General features: G+C 39.3%; 1 protein-coding gene and 1 pseudogene across 1 annotated transcript; one reads left to right on the top strand and one right to left on the bottom strand.

Annotated features, from left to right (window-relative positions):
* LOC103264717 overlaps positions 1-7,188 on the bottom strand; it is a 45,315-nt pseudogene extending 38,127 nt beyond the window's left edge.
* Positions 7,189-10,867: 3,679 nt separating this feature from the next.
* Positions 10,868-16,798, top strand: TSLP (thymic stromal lymphopoietin). Its single transcript, XM_008062429.1, has 6 exons — positions 10,868-11,035; positions 11,673-11,928; positions 12,343-12,476; positions 13,358-13,402; positions 13,945-14,079; positions 16,504-16,798. Exons 1-6 carry the CDS (start codon positions 10,868-10,870, stop codon positions 16,639-16,641), a joined length of 876 nt encoding a protein of 291 aa, XP_008060620.1. The 3' UTR covers positions 16,642-16,798.
* Positions 16,799-17,990: the final 1,192 nt, after the last annotated feature.

Here is a 17,990-nt window from a genome sequence, read left to right as displayed (position 1 = left end):
AGAGAGAGGCCTATACTGAAACAGATAAAAACAATAGACCACAGCTACAGACAAACCAACTCTCATACAAAAAAATAAAAATAAAACATATAGTGATTCTAACATACAAGCTAACCAACCACCTTGTTAGTGTGCTGTTCCTCCATGCAAAGATATGGTTTACAGAGAGAAGAAAAGAGAAGAAAAGGAAAAGGAAAATAGAAAAAAGGAAACAATACAGCAGGAATAGAATTAAGTCATTAAACTAATAGAACCAATGAAGCACACTCTGAGACATATCGTTTAAGTCCAATGTCCTTTCAGGTCTGATTTCTAGTTTTCTTTTCAAGCTGGTAAATTAGTTTGCAGTTAGGGTCAGTTGCCCCTGGTCTGCTGTGAAGGACAATTCAGATTACCCTCATTCAGCACTCTGGTCTATGTCTTTATCAAGCTTGTTTCTCCTGTTTCGGTGTTGTTACCTTGAATCGCCAGCAGGTGGTGCTATCTCAGCTGCTCACCCCAGAGGGGGTAAGGCCAGACAGGAACAAGATGGCTGCCTGCCTCTGAGTAGGCAACAGGAACCTTATGCTGGGCAGGCAGGACAGTCTTGGACTCAGGAGAGGTGGCAGCGATCCCAGCAGATCTTCCCTGAAGGGGTTTGATGTGGATCGCCTCGGGCCGGGGTGGTATGATATGCTACCCATCACAGAGGCCGCAGCAGCGGCGGCGATGGCAGTGGTGGCGGGGGAAGGGGCTGCGGCGGCAGCGGCAGCGGCATTGTTTGCGCCGCAGTAACTGTCCAGTCCGTTTCTAATGTCCCAGCAGTGGCAACGGTCGAGCTCTGTATGAAGAGCAGGTTGCGATGTTGGGGTCCCCAGCCCCCCGGGGCGAGAGTCAGAGACCCACTGCAGATCTCCTTTGCAGAAGGCTTCAGAGACCGGGTTGCCCCCACCATCTTGCTGCTTCTCCGGGATTTTTTTTTAAATCAAATAGCTGGATGACAAATTTAAACCAAAACTTACCAACAATCACATTACATATAGGTGGTCTAAATACCTCAATTAAAAGGCAAAGGCTTGCATATTATATATTTTTTAAATCCTCCAAAAAACTAACTTTAAATATAAGACATAAATAGGTTAAAGATAAAGTGTGGATAAAGATATACTATGCTACCATTAGTCAAAAGTTGAGATATCTTTATTAATATAAGACAAACTAGATTTCAGAATAAAAGATAATATCAGGAAGAAATTTTAATATAAAACTATGATAATTAAGTAGTTTCATGCTGGCCCAGATATATCTAAATATCTATAGATACGTATATGACAAGGTATCTTTTTAAATCAATGGGAGAAAATGAATTATTCAAGTATAATATTCAGGTAACCATGCGCTGAAGAAAAAGTAGATGCCTATCTTACACTTTACTCTGTAGTAAATTTCAGGGAGATCAAAGATTTAAATATAAAAATTGAATTAAAGATAGTACTCATGTGAACAAAAGTTGTTTTCTTTGTTATAAACACAAAATAGGTAGGGCTTTCCAACTATGACAGAAAATAGTCCATGGGAAAAAATGCTTATGAAATTGATTAGATTTATTAAATTTGATAGCAGAAACCACTATAAGCAAAGTCAAAGATAAACTACAAACCTAAAGGTAATATTTGTAATTCATATGACTAACAAAGGGTCAATTTCCCTAATTTATAAAAATCTCTTTCAAATTAAAAACAAAATTACCAACAACTCTTTAGAACATTAACAAAGCATTTAAGCAGACAGCTCACATAAGAAGAAATACAAATGACCCTTAATGCACACATAAACTAAAAATATTTACTATGAACTCTAAAGTAACTATAAAAAAGTCAATTTGACTCATAATAGAATAAAATCAAAATAAAATGCACTGAAATATGAATTTTATACACCAGTTTGGCAAAATCAATTAAATTTGATAACATTCTATGTTGATGGAGAACTCACAGTCTCATATGTTACTTGTGTAAGACTATTTTACTTCTACTGATAGGTGAGATAGATAGACAGATAGATGATAGATAGACACATAGATAATATCTATCCAAATGCAAATGAACATACCTTTTAACTTAACATTTTACTTGTAGGAATTTACTTTACAGCTAATTTGGGTATGAATAGAATGTACGAATTAATTGATGTACAGGGTTATTCACTGAAGTATTGTTTCAAAGAGCAAAGATTTAAAATAATTTTATAAAGACAGGAAACTTCAAATAAATTTTGATGTTTGTATACATATAAAATTTTATAAATCAATTAAGATTCTAATGATACTATCTATGAAATAATGTGAAGCAGTGTCTAAAGTATGAAAATAGTATATAAATAGATATGTATAAAATTGTCTAGGATGTGTAAACATATGCACATGTGCACATATATATGTATACATATGCATATAATACCTCTGGAAGAATACATAAAGGATGGCATTTATATAAAGGATTTTCTTAATTATATTGTTTGTGAGAACATATTTATAAAAAAGAAATTACATAAAAATGCATCGGACTGAAAAACACCAAATTCAGAATAGTAATAACAATTAAGAAGGGATGAGATTAATAGAATTAAGGAATGATACACAAAGTCTTCAACTGCTTCTATAATTCTTTTGTAGGTTTTCATTTTCATATAATTTCAAACTTAAAAATAGTTATAAGACTAAAACAAAAAGGTTTCATATGTCCTTTACCTATGTTTTTATATATTTTTCATTTATTTTTCTCTCTCTTTTTCCTTTCCTTTCTCCCTGCCTCTCTCTATATCTCTCTGTCTCTGTGCACACACACACAGACTCACATGCACGCTTTACGCCTAAATAATAACCATGTTAAACTATTAGAATCAGAGAAATTAACATTGATATATTATTAGCTAATCTACAGTCCATTACAGCTGTAATATTGTGTTTCTTTCTTTTAAATGTGAAGCAAATATGACAAAATGTTAAAACTGCTAGAGTTGGTTAAAGGGGATGTGGATGTTTTATAACTACAATTTTCTGTATCTTAAATATAGTTCCCATTGCCTAAAAGGTAGAACATAAAGATAACTGTGCATAATGATTTCATCTAGCTCATGTTTTTATCAGGCATCAAAAAATAAATTTTGAATTATGGACTTCGCAGGAACTTGGATGGATTTTGAGTATTCAGCGATCTATCACAGAAACAAAGAACTGAGTACCATATGCTCTGACTCATAAGAGGACTCTGAACATTTATCATAATACTGTAAGAACAGGATTGGCAGTAGTGGGACTTTCGGAGGGGGGAGCATACAACATCAATAAGTGTACAATTGGTCCTTCCTCAAATATTCAGTGCCCTTTGTATGTACTAACCCTCTTGAAATCATCCCAGTGAGTCATAAAGTGAAAACAGATCATATAACCATGTTTCCTTGGGTCAAAAAAGGAAACGAAGGAAATGATTTCATCTCCTAATTTTTGTTCTGGCTGACCACTCAATGACCCACTACCTTGTTTTAATTACTAGCTCTTATGACTCTTTTTAGAAATAATTTATTTATAAAACAAAATACCATAGTATATTATCTGAATCTTTGGATTTAATTCACTGTAACTAATAGTTGCTCAATAAATATTAAATTGAATTGACTTACATTAAAATATGAGTGTAGGCAATGTGCTAGACTCTAAACAGAATGCAGATATAAACATTTATGCAGGTATATTATTTTTTCACTTTAAACAAATAGACCAGAAATTATTAAAATTATTCAAAAACTATTGTTCTCTATAAGATATCCTTCTCAACAGACACATGAGAAAGTGCTCACCCTCACTAATCATCAGAAAAGTGCAAATCAAAAACACATTGAGATACCACCTAACCCCAGCAAGAATAGCCATCATTAATAAAGCAAACAATAACAGATACTAGCAAGGATGAGGAGAAAAAGGAATGCTTCTACAATGCTGGTGGGAATGCAAACCAGTGCAACCTCTTTGGAAGACAGCGTGATGATTTCTGAAAGAACTAGAAATTGACCTTCCATATGACCCAGCAATTCCCCTATTGGGAATATACCCATAGGGACTCAAATCATTCTACAAAAAAAGATATCTGCACACACATGTTTGTTGCAGCTCTATTCACAATAGAAAAAACATGAAACCAACCATGTTACCCATCGAAGGTGGACTGGATAAAAAAAAAAAAAATGTGGTACATATACACAATGGAATATTATGCAGCCACAAAGAAGGACAAACGTATAGACTTTGCAACAACTTGGATGGATTTAGAATCTATCATATACAGTGATCTATCACAGAACAGAAACAAAGAACAGAGTACCATACGTTCTCACTCATAAGTGGACCTTGAACAGTTAACATAATACAGTAAGAAAGGGATTGGCAGTAGTGGGAAACTGCCAGGGGAGGAGGGATGGGATTGGCAGTTGAGGGAAGCTGCCAGGGGAAAAGGAGGCACATCTCATCAACAAGGGCACCTGCATAATGAATATTTGTATACCTAACCCTGAATTGTACCCCACATCTTTAAAATAAAAAATTTAAAGTTAAGACAAGAAATCCTTTTTGAAAGGGTAATCAATTTATTTTTATTTATTTATTTATTTTTTTGAGTTGGAGTCTCACTCTGTCACCCAGACTGAAGTGCAGTGTCCGGCCACGACAGCCTCGACCTGCTGGGCTCCAGCGATCCTTCCGCCTGAGCCCTCCAAGTAGCCGGAATTACAAGTATGTGCTACAAAGCCTGGTTGATTTTTTTATTTATTGTAGAGATGAGGTCTCACTGCCCAGGCGGGTCTCGAACCCATGGGCTCATGTAATCCACTCACCTCAGCCTCCAAAGGCGTGGGATAACAGGCTGAACCAGCGAGCCCGGCTTGGGTAATCAATTCAAAAAGCTCTGACTTTACAAAAATACAAGTATACAAGAGAAAAATAATGCAATTCATTATATCAGAGAAGTTTGGGGGTTTAGCAGAAAAGCAAATATTCTTCATTTAATTAAATTACAGTGGAGTTATAAATTGGCACATCCTTCTAATAGGAATAACACAGCATTTGTATAAATATCTTCTTTCGACAGATAAGAGTAACCTATACTCTCTGAGATAAGACATTATTGAGGTTATTTCCTAGTTTTGTCAAATAGCAACATACAAAGTATTTATTAAATATCATTTTTATTAAATGTGTATCTTCTTTTTAAATACATTTTTGGAATGACTATTCTTTAAAAGAGATTTGAACCTTTAGAATTATTAGAAGCACATGTGGAAAGACTTGGAAACTTGGGAGCATAATTAATATTCTTAAGAGGTAACTGATGTGATTTTGGAGTCTATACTACAAATGCTGAGGGAGAAGTCAGAACAAAAGAGGAGACATTTGCATGACTGAAAGTTTCTAGTAATGGAAGAATTGCAGGTTTGGGGCCATACAATGAGATCCTTACATACTGTTGATTATTTTTTTTTAATAAAAGGAGTGTGAATACTATAGAGAGTCAACAACCAAGTCTATTATAAGGCTGAGTAATATGATTCTCTAGAGAAGAGATCTGCAAACATTTTCTGCAAAAGATGAGAATAATAAATATTTGAGGCTCTGCAGGCCAGACGGTTTTGTTCACAACTGCTCAACTCTGTCTTTGCAGCACAAAAGCAGCCAAAAACGTTTAAAAAAAATGGATGTGCTCTAATAAAATATAATTAACAAAAGTGAACAAATGGACAGAATTTAGCCTATGACCTATAGTTTGCTAACCCCCCGCTCTAATCTCCCAACATCTTTTCTATTAAATATTCCCACTGGAGCACAGGTCTCAGGTCAAACTCTTATATCCCATATTCTTTGCAATCCCTTTATATTCTTTCAATGTTCCAGAGTGCTCTTTTCTGTTTCTTCCTCCCACCACCCCCACCATGAGTCTAGAATTCTCAGGCAGTCCTTTCTCAGAAGCCATGACTGGCTCTATGAGAAGAAAGCGGACCTCAACGAGATACACAAAATGGTTATTAGGAACTTATTCTGTTGGAGAGAGGAAACACTTAGGGTGATTGTTTAACCTAGAGATCACTACTGAGAATAGTAAGAGCTGAACTATAAAGCAAATTTACAATAGAGTTCTGTAGGTGCCTAGCTTTCATGCAAATCCTGGTTGATGATATCACTAAGAAGAGATTTCATTGTGGGGGGGTGCATTGAAGAGTTTCTCATAACTCATCGTTCACAGTTAAGAGCAAGGAAACTTGTTTTTAAAAATTAGAATTTAATTAAACATTAAAAGTTTCTGTTTCTTGTGCAAGAGTTATAGAACTAGTATGATGCCACAAGGTAGACACAAAAGGTTAGGAAAAAAATATTAGTGGATGGCTTCATGTTATGATATTCTGGTGACTCCTGTGAGTACATTTATCAGTCAATGGCCCACAAGAAAAAAGCATCATGCTCAAACCGAGTGACTGTAGAAAGTTTTAATGAAAGAACTATTTACAACGTGTATGTAAGTAGAGAAATCAATAATCATATCATTTATTATAGAAACTGTATCACTTTTGAGGGTGAAAGTAAGGTTTATTGATCAATTATTCCAGGACAATGGTAGAAACTGGATCTGGCCCAGCCAAACAGTAACTTTTAGAATAGTACAGCATCTCTGGGACAGCAAGCAAGAGTGAGGAGCTGCTATCACCCCCAGACCTAAAAAGATAAAAGGAGAGAATGGTTAATAGAACCTGGAAGGTAGCAACATGAAAAGGTCAACTGAAAGGAGCTACTGTCCTCAGTTAAGGAAAGTATCCAATCCAGGGTGAGCCAACAGTGAGGAAGTTGGTGAATTAAAATCCTATCTTCACTGTCTTCCCATCTTCTGATCTCTTGTCAATATCTCCCATTGGCTGAACTCACCTAGAAGCTGGAGTAGGGAATCCTGCTGATGCAATCCCTATGTGTCACCATTCAAAGTACAAAGCAAGAGAGGAAAGGACAGAGGGAATACCTAAAAGGTAAAATAGCATATGTCCAGTATAGTAAATATCCTTATAAAGTATCCAAAACTGAGACTATCCTTTAGCTCTGACCTCTTCATCCTTTTTGAAGTATTTTAAGAAAGCTGAACTCCTACATTTTTCTTGAACAATCTCTTCATTCATGTCCTGTTATGTTAAAGAAAAAAATAATAATAAAGTAAGCAAGATGTCCTTTCACCTACAACTGGCTAAGCGTAAGACTGCTTCTTCACAGAGGAATGAACATAAGCACTAGGTTTACATGAATTTACTTAGCCTCCTCCACTCTCTAATTCAAAAGGATCTGGCAACCTTTCTCAGTTATAGGGTGATTATGCTGTATACTCAGCCCGGGAATAAAATAAAATGAAAGAATTGTTTTTCACATCTATCACAGAAAACTCCTTCACTCCACCTTCTGGTCCACAAATGTCCCCAAAAGATCTTAAACAAAATTTTGCAGTTTGGTGAGCCATATCAGTGATTCAGAACAACAGCAAAGCTGATTGAGCACAAAGGTAAAATGCAAAGGAAATGGGCAAAATTGACATATGCTGCAGCCATCACAAATCATTTACTAGCTACTTCATATTACATAAATGCTATATCTAACTCTAAACAATGAAGGCAGACTACCAAAAAAAGTATTGTTCACCTCCGCTAAGTATGACCCTTCCTTTCTGTATGAGTATATGAAAACTAAGAGGTAGAATGATTATATGACTAGCATTCTGGAGGATCCAGAGAAATACACTTTACTTCTAGGACCATAAGAACCTCCTTCTGCTGGGGAAAGTCCATTATTACAGTCTATTGTTACCCTTTCCAAATTATTGCCAAGCTAAAGTTGGTGTCATTCACTGATTTTTCTTACTCCTTAGAGAGATATTTTCCCCATATCATCAATACATTTGCCAATATTCCTTCCATTTTTTAAGTACAAGAACTCTATTATGTCATGGGGGAAAAATAGGAGTCTTTTTTCCTGGCAACTCTGGTCTTTTTTTCAAACCCAAACTGGATTCTGCATGAGTTCTAGGCTATTTTAAATATTCAAGACAATTTAAAGGGGAGGAAATAAGTAAGTTTTTAAAAAGGGAGGGAAAGAATTAGGAAATAAAGAATGAGAAGTATTATTAAAACAAGAAAAATAAATATTAAGAAAATAAATGGATGATATATCTTTTCAGTGAGGGCAGGAGAAAAGAGTGCTATGTCATGGATCACTTTCTGGCCCATATCCTGGGTGATGGTGAGAGTATTGCCTAAGCTCCCTGAGTAATCACAGAGACCTACAAATGATCTCACTACTGTTTCCTAGCATGTGAAAGATATACCATTCTTGACCTAACCTAGGATTTCTCAAACTACACATGAGGATACTGTTCACTCCTTCAGCATTTACACAAATGAAAAGAGAAAAATATAGGAAGCTTTTCAGCCCACCAGGAATGTTCACAAACATGGCCCTGGCCTGAATTGTGACTCCAGGTGAGGTATAAGTGGATTCCAGGAAGATGGCAGCAAAAAACTAGAAAAATAAATCTTTGTAGAGAGGTTCTTTCAAAAGAAAATAATTTGCTTCCTGACAATGATCTTCACAGAAAGTGAATATGCTTCAACCTATTGAGGAATCATTGACTATCTGCTATATGTAGTACATAAGACTGAGCCCTATTGTGGTTATGATGATGACCACAGATCTAAGAAACATTGGCTTCCCTAATGAATTTGTATGAGGTAGGACTCATCATAGTCTACCCTTTGTGGTTGTTTGGAAGCTCAGAACTCACTTATTAGCTCCAGTTCTTAAGAATGCTTTTTTGTGTCTCCCCCTGCACCTAAACCTGACATCCTTTGTTTCTTGCTTCCTTTCTCTTGTCTTACCTTGACTTTTTTTTTTTTTCGTTTTGGCACCAATGCATTTATTGAAAGTCCCTTCAAATGCTTTTGGAAAAATAAATAGATACTGAACAAATTATTATAAAACATTATCTGCTTTTTAAAGAATTCACAATTTAGTACAAAGATAAGATTGAAAATCATTATTGAAATAACATGGAATCTATGAAAGCCATAGGAAGAAGCCCCAAATAAATATAGTTTAAAATATAAGGGGAACCCCCCCCCATAAAAGAATTTTCTTTTGGAGACCAGGCCTCTTGTAATACAGATTTTCCCCATTTAATAAATGTTCTAAGAACCCATCAACATCAGGGTACCAGATAGTATTATTGTGAGAGGCTGTATTCAGCTTTACCGAATTTTTTTTTTTTTTTTTTTTGGCATTTCTTTCAACACATTTGCCCATTTCATGATGGGTGATTTATAAGGACCTGCCCACACTATGCTGAGTGTTCAGCAGTTTTTGACCAAAAAATGGCATGACCTCCATGTCCATCCTTTCCTATTCACCTCATCTTGCTCTAACTGACTTTTTTGTTTTTGTTTCTTCAGATTAAAAATATTTCCCTCAAAGGGAAATATTTTGCTGATATGGAAGAGGTGAAACAAACAAAAAAGGCAGAAGTAAAAGGTATCAACATTGACGAGTTCAAAAACTTTTGAGCAGTGGGGAAAGTATCTCAATAGGTGTGTTGCATCAGACAGGACATTGAAGGTGACTGAAGAGTAAACGTGTAAAAATAAATACATAACTTTTTATAAATAAATTCTGATTTGGGGGGTCCCCCATCATATAATGAGGTCACATTCAGCTAGAAGACTACTTTTAGAGATGTCAAATGAGATGAACATTGGATGACATGTAAATCCAACACCTGAGGGTGTGAGGTTGGGCAGAAGAATGCTCTGAGCATGTTTAGAGCGTATTACCTTTAGATGCCGTTTGATGGAGGCCTAGGAGAGTGAATGAGATAAGGCACAAAAGGCAGCTGAGAGTCAACGATGGAAATCTCAAAACAACTTTGAGTCTGCCAGGTTTTCTGTTTGTCCGTTTGTTTGTTTTTTTAACAGAAAAGTAACTTAACCAAAGTGATCTAGGTCACATAATTACAGATAGGGAGAAGTGTTTAGCGATGTTTGTAAGACAAAGGAAGGTCTTCCAGGATGCCTGAGGAGGCACTCACCCTGCTTGCATCATCTCTACAAAGAATGACATACATCATAAGCATGATGTTTCAAAGGAAGAAACAAAAGAAGAGGGACAGCCTGGTTATACCTCTAGAACAATCCAATTTGAATCTCAGCGCGGGCTGGGTTGCATTCTGCCTCGTGACCCCATCTGCAATCAAGAGATGTAGCAGGAGGTTTTATTGGAGACACACTCTCTGGCCCTACAGCAAGCCACTACAGGAAAAGCCACGTATGGTGAGGGTGACAGAAGCAGCCATCATGCCCTTTGCTTTGTCCGCTGGAGTTATTCCAACGCAGTGTAGAAATCTGGGTGTCTTGATCCTGTCTGCCAATCCAATGCCCAGCTGCCGACTAGAATCATCTCAAACGTCATAACAGATGAATCAAGCTTTGGCACCATCCCACAATGTCCTGAGAAGTTGATATTAAGACGGTAGGGGGCGAGGGGCATTTGAGTCCAAGACATGGAGGGTTCCAAAAAAGCCCATTTTTGAAGTTAGCGGTGAATCAGAGGCTGACACTCCTGAGTGCCTTCTATGAAAGAAAAAAAAAGGTCACGTCTGGCTAGAGCTTGACCCTGACTCTTTTCCCCGCATTCCTCGCCATTATTCCCAGACGCCACGCGTCTCGTGACATTTGCTGGGACTCACATAGAGCGCCCAACCTCTTCGGCTCCGGCGATGACTCCTAGGAACTTCCCGAGGACCAGGGCGATGCAGGCGTTGACATGCAAGAGGGAGGGGGAAGGAGACAGAGGGGAGCTGGGCGTCGAGAGAGCCGGGCTACGTGGGCCAAGCTCGGGCGGCGCTGGGTTCAACCCAGCATCCTGATCCGTGTCGGCCTTCCCTCCCTGTCACCCTCTGTTGGCACCGCTGGAGAGCTCAGACCGCAGCTAGTCAGGCAAAGCTTCCTGACTCACTTGGCTGCGCTGAAATTCCTTTTTTCCTTTTCTTTTTAATCAACGAGGATTAGCGAGTACAAATCTCAGCCCGCCGTCTCGCTGCTTCTCCTGTTCCTAAAGCGGGTACCTGGGCTCAGACCCCAGGTGACCGAAGTTGTCCCGGCGACGTTGCGCGCCTGAACGCGCGGGAGGCAGGGCACACGGAATCGTGGCCGCCTCGGGATAGCATCTTCCCTGCGCTCACCGCTGCGCACCGGGCGGCGCGTCTCACCCGGCTTCTTGCGTCGCGTTCTCACTTAATGCTGACCTCAAGAATGGAGTTGGGAAGGTGACGGGGCGCTGGACTTTGTCGCTTTAAAAGTTTCTGACATGTACAATAACATGCTAGAGGAGACCTCAGCCCGTAAAGCGCGCCCCTAGGCACCAAGAGTAGGCACTCTTCCTGGCATTGATACAGGGGTCTTGGAAAGTAGGGTGTTTGAGTATGAGCCCCATCAGATCTTTCCCTGTTAATTTCAGTCTCTTATCGGTCCTGTCCCTAAAGTTCTGGTCACGATAGCACATTTAATGCTTTCACGTGGAAGCGCCATTCAAACCTGAGGCTGCACCCACCCTCCAAAGTATCCCATAGGTAAGCACACAGTATTTCAGTACCAAGGAGGAGGAAACACACCGCTGGGAAGTGGTCAAAGGAAGCGCTCAAAGGTGTTCAGGATGCGCCGGCAGCCGGTACCAAGTCCTTAGAGGCGCTGCTGGTTTCAGAAAGTGTTTTTCCCAAGGAGAAAGTGTTGGTCATGGAAACTACCCCATAGGAGAAAGATGCTGTTATCTATTTCTTAAAGCACATTGGAACATCAAGGGTTTAGGGCAAAGAAAAAAGGAGGAAGGTGAGGGAAATTCCTGATGATTTTTACTAATGTCAAAATTCCATAGATTTGGCTAGCCCTATTTTTTCTTCTTTCACATCATCAATTCAGAATTCTATAAAGGAAGAGAATGACATGGAAGAAAATCATTGGCCTAGGAGAAAAGAGCCCGTAGGCGTGTAGGTGTTATATATTTGGAGCCAGAAAGCTCTGGAGCATCAGGGAGACTCCAACTTAAGGCAACAGCATGGGTGAATATGGGCCTCCTGTGGACTGGAACTGAGAGGCATAGACTGGTGCCTAAGCCCTGGCCCCTAAGGCAGGCCTCGTAGATCTAGAAGCAATGCAGTCTTGGTGGGAAGAGTTTAGTGTGAAACTGGGGTGGTATTGGGTTTCCAAGTACATTCCCTGTTGCCTTATTATTTGTTATGTCAGTTTTTTCCAGGAAAATCGTCATCTTGCAACTGGTAGGGCTGGTGCTAACTTATGACTTCACTAACTGTGACTTTAAGAAGATTACACAGGACTATACATTAATTTATAATGACCTGAATACATATATGAATGGGGTAAGTGAAGAAACATGATTTTTTTTTTTTTAACAAACATATCCTCATCAGAAGGGTAGGTAGACACACACTTAAACTACAATTTAACTTTCTAGGAAAGAAAAATAATTTGGAAAAATTCCTGGCACAGCATTCTGTCAAAAGTTTTTACAAGTGATATTCAAACATACTGGCATCTAAAATGACTATCTAGAAATTAGCACATCCTAGGTGTGCATACGCTGAGGAGGAGCAGGTATTGATAGATATAGCACATTATGCAACAAGGGTGTCCACCCTCTGCCAAAGTGCTTCTCTGGCTATGCAATAAATAGACAGCAGGGGGCAAGAGTTTGGGAAAGAAAGAGGAGTACAAAGAGGGAATTCTTGTTAGCTGAGCCCTAAAGAGTGAGTGCAGCTAAGAACTGAACCTGTGCTTCAGGTCTTTCTAGTGCTCTGAATGTTTCAGGATGCCATTATGGGATATGGCGTGCTTTGGATTTGTTGTTGTTAATATATACTAGTAATCATTTTCCTGATCATTCTAATTTCTAGATAGAGTTTACATGCATGAATGACTGCAGGGCAGATGTGGACATCCAAAGGATGGCCTTATTGCTCACATGCTAGTGCTGTGTGCAGTTGTGCCAGCTTGAAAGGGGGGTGCCTCGGATCTGAACTCTTTGATGTCCATTTTCAAACACTAGCCAGGACTATCTGAGAACTAAATATTTCACCGCCTCACCAATGACATAGGCAACAGGTACCTAAATGGAAACTGCTTTCAGAGCACTTTTAAAGTCTGGGAGCAAAAGGCAGGGGGATGATTTTCCCGGTGCACTTAAGAGTCTTTACCCTCCTTGTCGTTTTGTTTTGTTTTTTTCTTTCTTTCTTTCTTCCAGACCAAAAGTACCAAATTCAACAGCACTGTTCCCTGCTACAACCAGGTGAGTAGCGTGGTCAGTTCTGCTGGCTTTCTCCAGGGAGATGCTAGGCATTCAGGCGAGGGGGTATCCTGCGGTGCATGGGACCCAGGACGGTGGCTGCGTTTCGTAGGGGACATCCGAGCTGCCAGCCGGGGACGCCACTTCGCTTCCAATGTAGGGAGAGGAAGTCTCGAGCGGGATTCTAAGAGAGGCTGCCCCAGAGAGGAAAGGCGAATAGAGAATTGGGACCAGGGAAACCACCTGCCGGAGTCCCGCGCCTCCGCGTTCGGGCGCGGGCTTTTGATCGCTTGGGCGGAGCGAGCGTGGGTGACGGTCCCCCGCGTCAGATGCCCAGAGCGACTCTCGCGACGCCCCTCCTTCTCGGGGGTTGGTTCCTCTCACTGCTCAGCTGTGACCTCAGCGTTCTCACTCAGGGTTGCTGGGTCTCCTACTTCTCCCCCACCTCCCTCGCAGTCGCTTTCACTGGGTTCTCATCAACCGTCTCTCTCTTTTCCTTTTGGGCGTTTTCTCCCTTTCTCGTAATATTTTCCGCCTGTGAGCAGTCACATTGCCTCGCTGAAATCGAGCGCCTAACCATCTCTCCCACCCACCGCTGCGCGTCACTCGCCAAGGAAACGTTCGCCTTGAGAACTAAAGCGACCCTCACTGGCTATTGCCCAGACTACCCAGGAATCCAGGTAAGCCCGACGCCTCGGATACTTGTTGCTTTGTCGTAATTTGGAGCTAACCTTGAATTCAACTGGGGCTGTAGTGCAGAAGTCATTCTCTGATGTTTGCCCGGGTTTTATCTTTTGGAGAGCAAATAAGCTACCTTAAAGCTGTAGGTTGCCAATGAGTTCCGCGTTGATCCCTGGACTCAAAACCACCTATTTCTAGGGTTCTTATTGTGTTTGGACTGAATTGTGGCTCTAAACCTCAGAGCAGTGTTTCAAGGTATGATCAATGAGCCACTGGGATCGGAATGTCCTGACTGATGGAGTATAGGGGGTTAGGGAACGACAATTCCCAGGGACCCAATCCAGATCATCAAAATCAAAATCCCAAGTGATGGTACTTGTTAAGAGATTATTGTCCATTACAAAGTTTGAGCAACACTACATGAACGTATCATGTAATAACTGTGTGCTTCCTTCATAAAATTTTACAATATATTGTATTGTATTATATTAATCTACCCTATATTTGATAAATTGCTTGTATGGGTGCTATTGTTGTCTCTTTACTTAATAGGTTTTTGCACATACAGTTACATGCACTTGACTGAAGGTGTAACATTAAATATGGAGACAGTGTGGTGGAGAGCTAGGAGTAGGAACTCTGCAGATAGCCTGCCTGATATTGAGTCCTAGCCCTATTAACTCCTAACTGTGAAGACTTGGATAAATTACTTAGTCTCTGTGTGCCTCGAATTCCTGAGCAAAATAAGTACCTCATTAGTTAGTTCATAGGGTGTTTATGAGAATTGAATGAGTCAATACATGTAAATGCAGTTGGAACAGTGTGTGGCACATAGCAGGTACTCAATAAATATTTATTTCAGTAGGCAGGTAAGGCAGAGAATTTATCGTTATGATAACAAGTTTAACAAAGACATGGAGAGACAAATTCAGATATGTATAATTGTTGCTTATTAACCCAGTGGAATTTATCAGATACTTTATCTGAGTATCTGGGTGGTCAAGATTATCACTTTTTTTTTTTTTTTTTTTGAGCTGGAGTCTCACTCTGTCACTAGACTGCAGTGCAGTGGCCACTCCGGGCCACTGCAGCCTCGACCTGCTGGGTTCCGGCGATCCTTCCGCCTCAGCCTTCCAAGTAGCTGGAAGGAACTACAGGCACGCGCTATCATGCCAGACTAATTTTTGATTTATTGTAGAGATGAGGTCTGGCCAAGTTGTCCAGGCGAGTCTGGAACCCGCGGACTCAGGCAATCCACTCACCTCAGCTTCCCAAAGCGCAGGATTACAGACTGAGCCACCGAGCCCAGCTAAGATTATCACTTTTTAGGGTTTAAAAATTGAAGCCATAGACTGATCTGGGTTGTACTTGAATTAGAAACTCAATACCAGGCAGTTATTTGAGAAACCTATTTGGCTGCATGCCTTCTTGTCAAGGAAACCCTGGCAAGTCTACAGATGGCCATGATACAGTTCATTCATATAAGAAGAGCACAAAGACCAGGCTATATCAAGATCTTTGGCAACATGTGAGAAAGGGAGAGTCTGGAGAAATTTATTTCAATACCCTTCCAAACCCAATGGGAAGACTAAAACCAATATTACTTAGTTATGATTTAGTAGATTTCAGACACAGAGTTTCACTCAGTAACCCAATGACTTTATCATTCTGTGTACTGTGTGTCTAGGAGGTCCAGTCTGTCACTACTCAAAGGTAATTCAGGTAAAATTATACACTGAAATCATCTTTAGAATAAGCCCTCGGCTGTCTGTGGCACATCTAGACGGTGTGGGGAATGTGGAACAGAAATACTTGGGTCCAAATAATAGACTAAATTTACTGAATTATGGCCTATAACGAAGTGTGATAGGGCAACCGCCTCAGGTCCCCTCCCACTCTGGGAGCTTTTCTGTCCTCTCAATAAATTCTGCTTTCTATTTTTTTAAAAAGTGTGATATAGATCCTGCTTGAGAAGAGTTTATGATTTTGTCAGGGAGATCTTGAAATCACCAATTTATTCATTTATGTAATCATTAATAACTATTCAGTGTTTTCTATGAATAAGACACTGCACTCAGTGCCATGGGGAATACCTATGATGTAATACTAAGAACAGCATGTGAGAGCCAAGTTAAATGACACACACTTTTAAGCACTAGAAGAATTTCCAGAAAAAAAGGCCTGCGCAATTAACAGAGGCTTGGTGGCGGGACTTGGCCTCAAAGCAAGAATAACTGGGTAGAAAGACAAGAGGGCATTTCTCTGGAGAAATCACATACTCATATAGCATATTTGTATAGCAAGCAGGTGCTTTGGGGTTCATTGAGAGATGAATTTGCGCAGAGAAGGTGACATAATCAGCATACAACACATGTTAAAGATAGTGAAAATTAATTTTGACTATTAATTCTCCTATCCCATAGATAAATAATGCCCGAGTAATGAAGAAGACCAGGAAAAGAGAAGTCACAACAAATACATGCCTGGAACAAGTTTCACAGTTACTAGGATTGTGGCGTCGTCTCCTTCGATTTCACGGAACCCGAAGTAAATCATCTTAACTACGGTCATATTTCACAGCAACAAAGTAACTCCACTTTAAGCAGATGAAACATTAACTGTGACATTTAAAAGAACACAATAGTTATTTTTTTAATTACAGAAGGGCTTTTTAACTTATTTTTGTAAATTGTTTAATGTAAGCTTATAATGTGGGGGAAGTACTACCCCTCAAATGTTGGGGAAGGTTCTATAACTTTTATGACTGACTTCATGGCAATTAATTTTCAGCTGTAATTGCATAAGCCTTACTCAAGGGAAAAATCTAAAAGTCTAGTAGAAGGAGAACTTTATCCTGGAAAAAGGAAAAATGTTGAAGTCAATGATAGCCTCAAAACCTCTGTTTAAAAGGTATGTTTTTCTTCTAAATGCAACGACACTTTTTGTGTTATGCTAAAAATTTACAAAAGAAGACAATAAGAGCAAAAGGGGTGCACAAATAGTTGTAAATATAATGAAGCAATTTGAAATAATTTCAAGCAAAATATTGTGAAAAAATTCTAAGCCAAGTTTTAACAGACAAGAGTGGTATTTGCAAGTATATTCTGAAGATGTGTCTTTGTTATAGCTACTACGTATGTATATTTTTTAAATTTATAGAATGTATTTTAATTTATTTTGTGAGCACTTTTGAAAATGCATATGCTCCTTTGTAGTTGACACTATGTATTTCTTAATAAAATAATTCTCAAATTAGTTTGTGATGAATGATCTTTCAAATTTGGTTTTAGTTAACAATTTTCACAATACTTTTTAAAGGGCCATCACTTCTCTTCAGTTTTTTACGTTCACTCAACTTTGGAAACCATTGACACCTACACCTTATACCCATTGGTCCCACCTGTTGGAGAAAATATTTGGAGATAGCTAGCATCAGATGCATTACAGTTATCCCTTTCTTACATTATGTCAATAGTTCTTCCTTTTTCCCCTGTTGAATTTCCTCACACCTGGAAGAAACAAAGGCACAATTGAACTTGGAATGTCAAATACATTCTTGAATTCCTTCTTCAAGCTAGAGCCACACACAGCCTCTCACTCATCTTCCACTAAGAATCTGCTGAACACCAGTGAGAAGGGCAACCCTAGCCATAGATCCCAGACCAAAATAGAGCACATGGGAATACACTGATTTTTCCTAGAAGTGAATATTTTCCCCTGACCACTACCCTGAAGGTTGGCTGGGGCTAAGCCATGATAGAAGGGGAGAAGTTCGATGTTCTAAGTCCATCTTACCTGCCAACAGGCGAGAGGAAGCTTACATTTTATATATATATATATATATATATATAGAGAGAGAGAGAGAGAGAGAGAGAGAGCATTTATACATATAAAGTATATATATAAAATA

Source organism: Carlito syrichta, unplaced genomic scaffold (genome assembly GCF_000164805.1).
Source record: "Carlito syrichta isolate Samal-C Ts95f unplaced genomic scaffold, Tarsius_syrichta-2.0.1 Scaffold305702, whole genome shotgun sequence".
Taxonomy (NCBI): Eukaryota; Metazoa; Chordata; class Mammalia; order Primates; family Tarsiidae; genus Carlito; species Carlito syrichta.
This window is presented reverse-complemented; position numbering and strand designations above follow the sequence as displayed.

Bases quoted from the DNA above. Each gene is read 5' to 3' on its own strand.
- TSLP (XM_008062429.1), top strand. From the start codon at position 10,868: ATGCAAGAGGGAGGGGGAAGGAGACAGAGGGGAGCTGGGCGTCGAGAG. The intron at 11,036-11,672 runs GTCAGGCAAAGC...AGTATCCCATAG, and splicing joins GAGAGCTCAGACCGCAGCTA to GTAAGCACACAGTATTTCAG. The intron at 11,929-12,342 runs GTGAGGGAAATT...TTGTTATGTCAG, and splicing joins GCAAAGAAAAAAGGAGGAAG to TTTTTTCCAGGAAAATCGTC.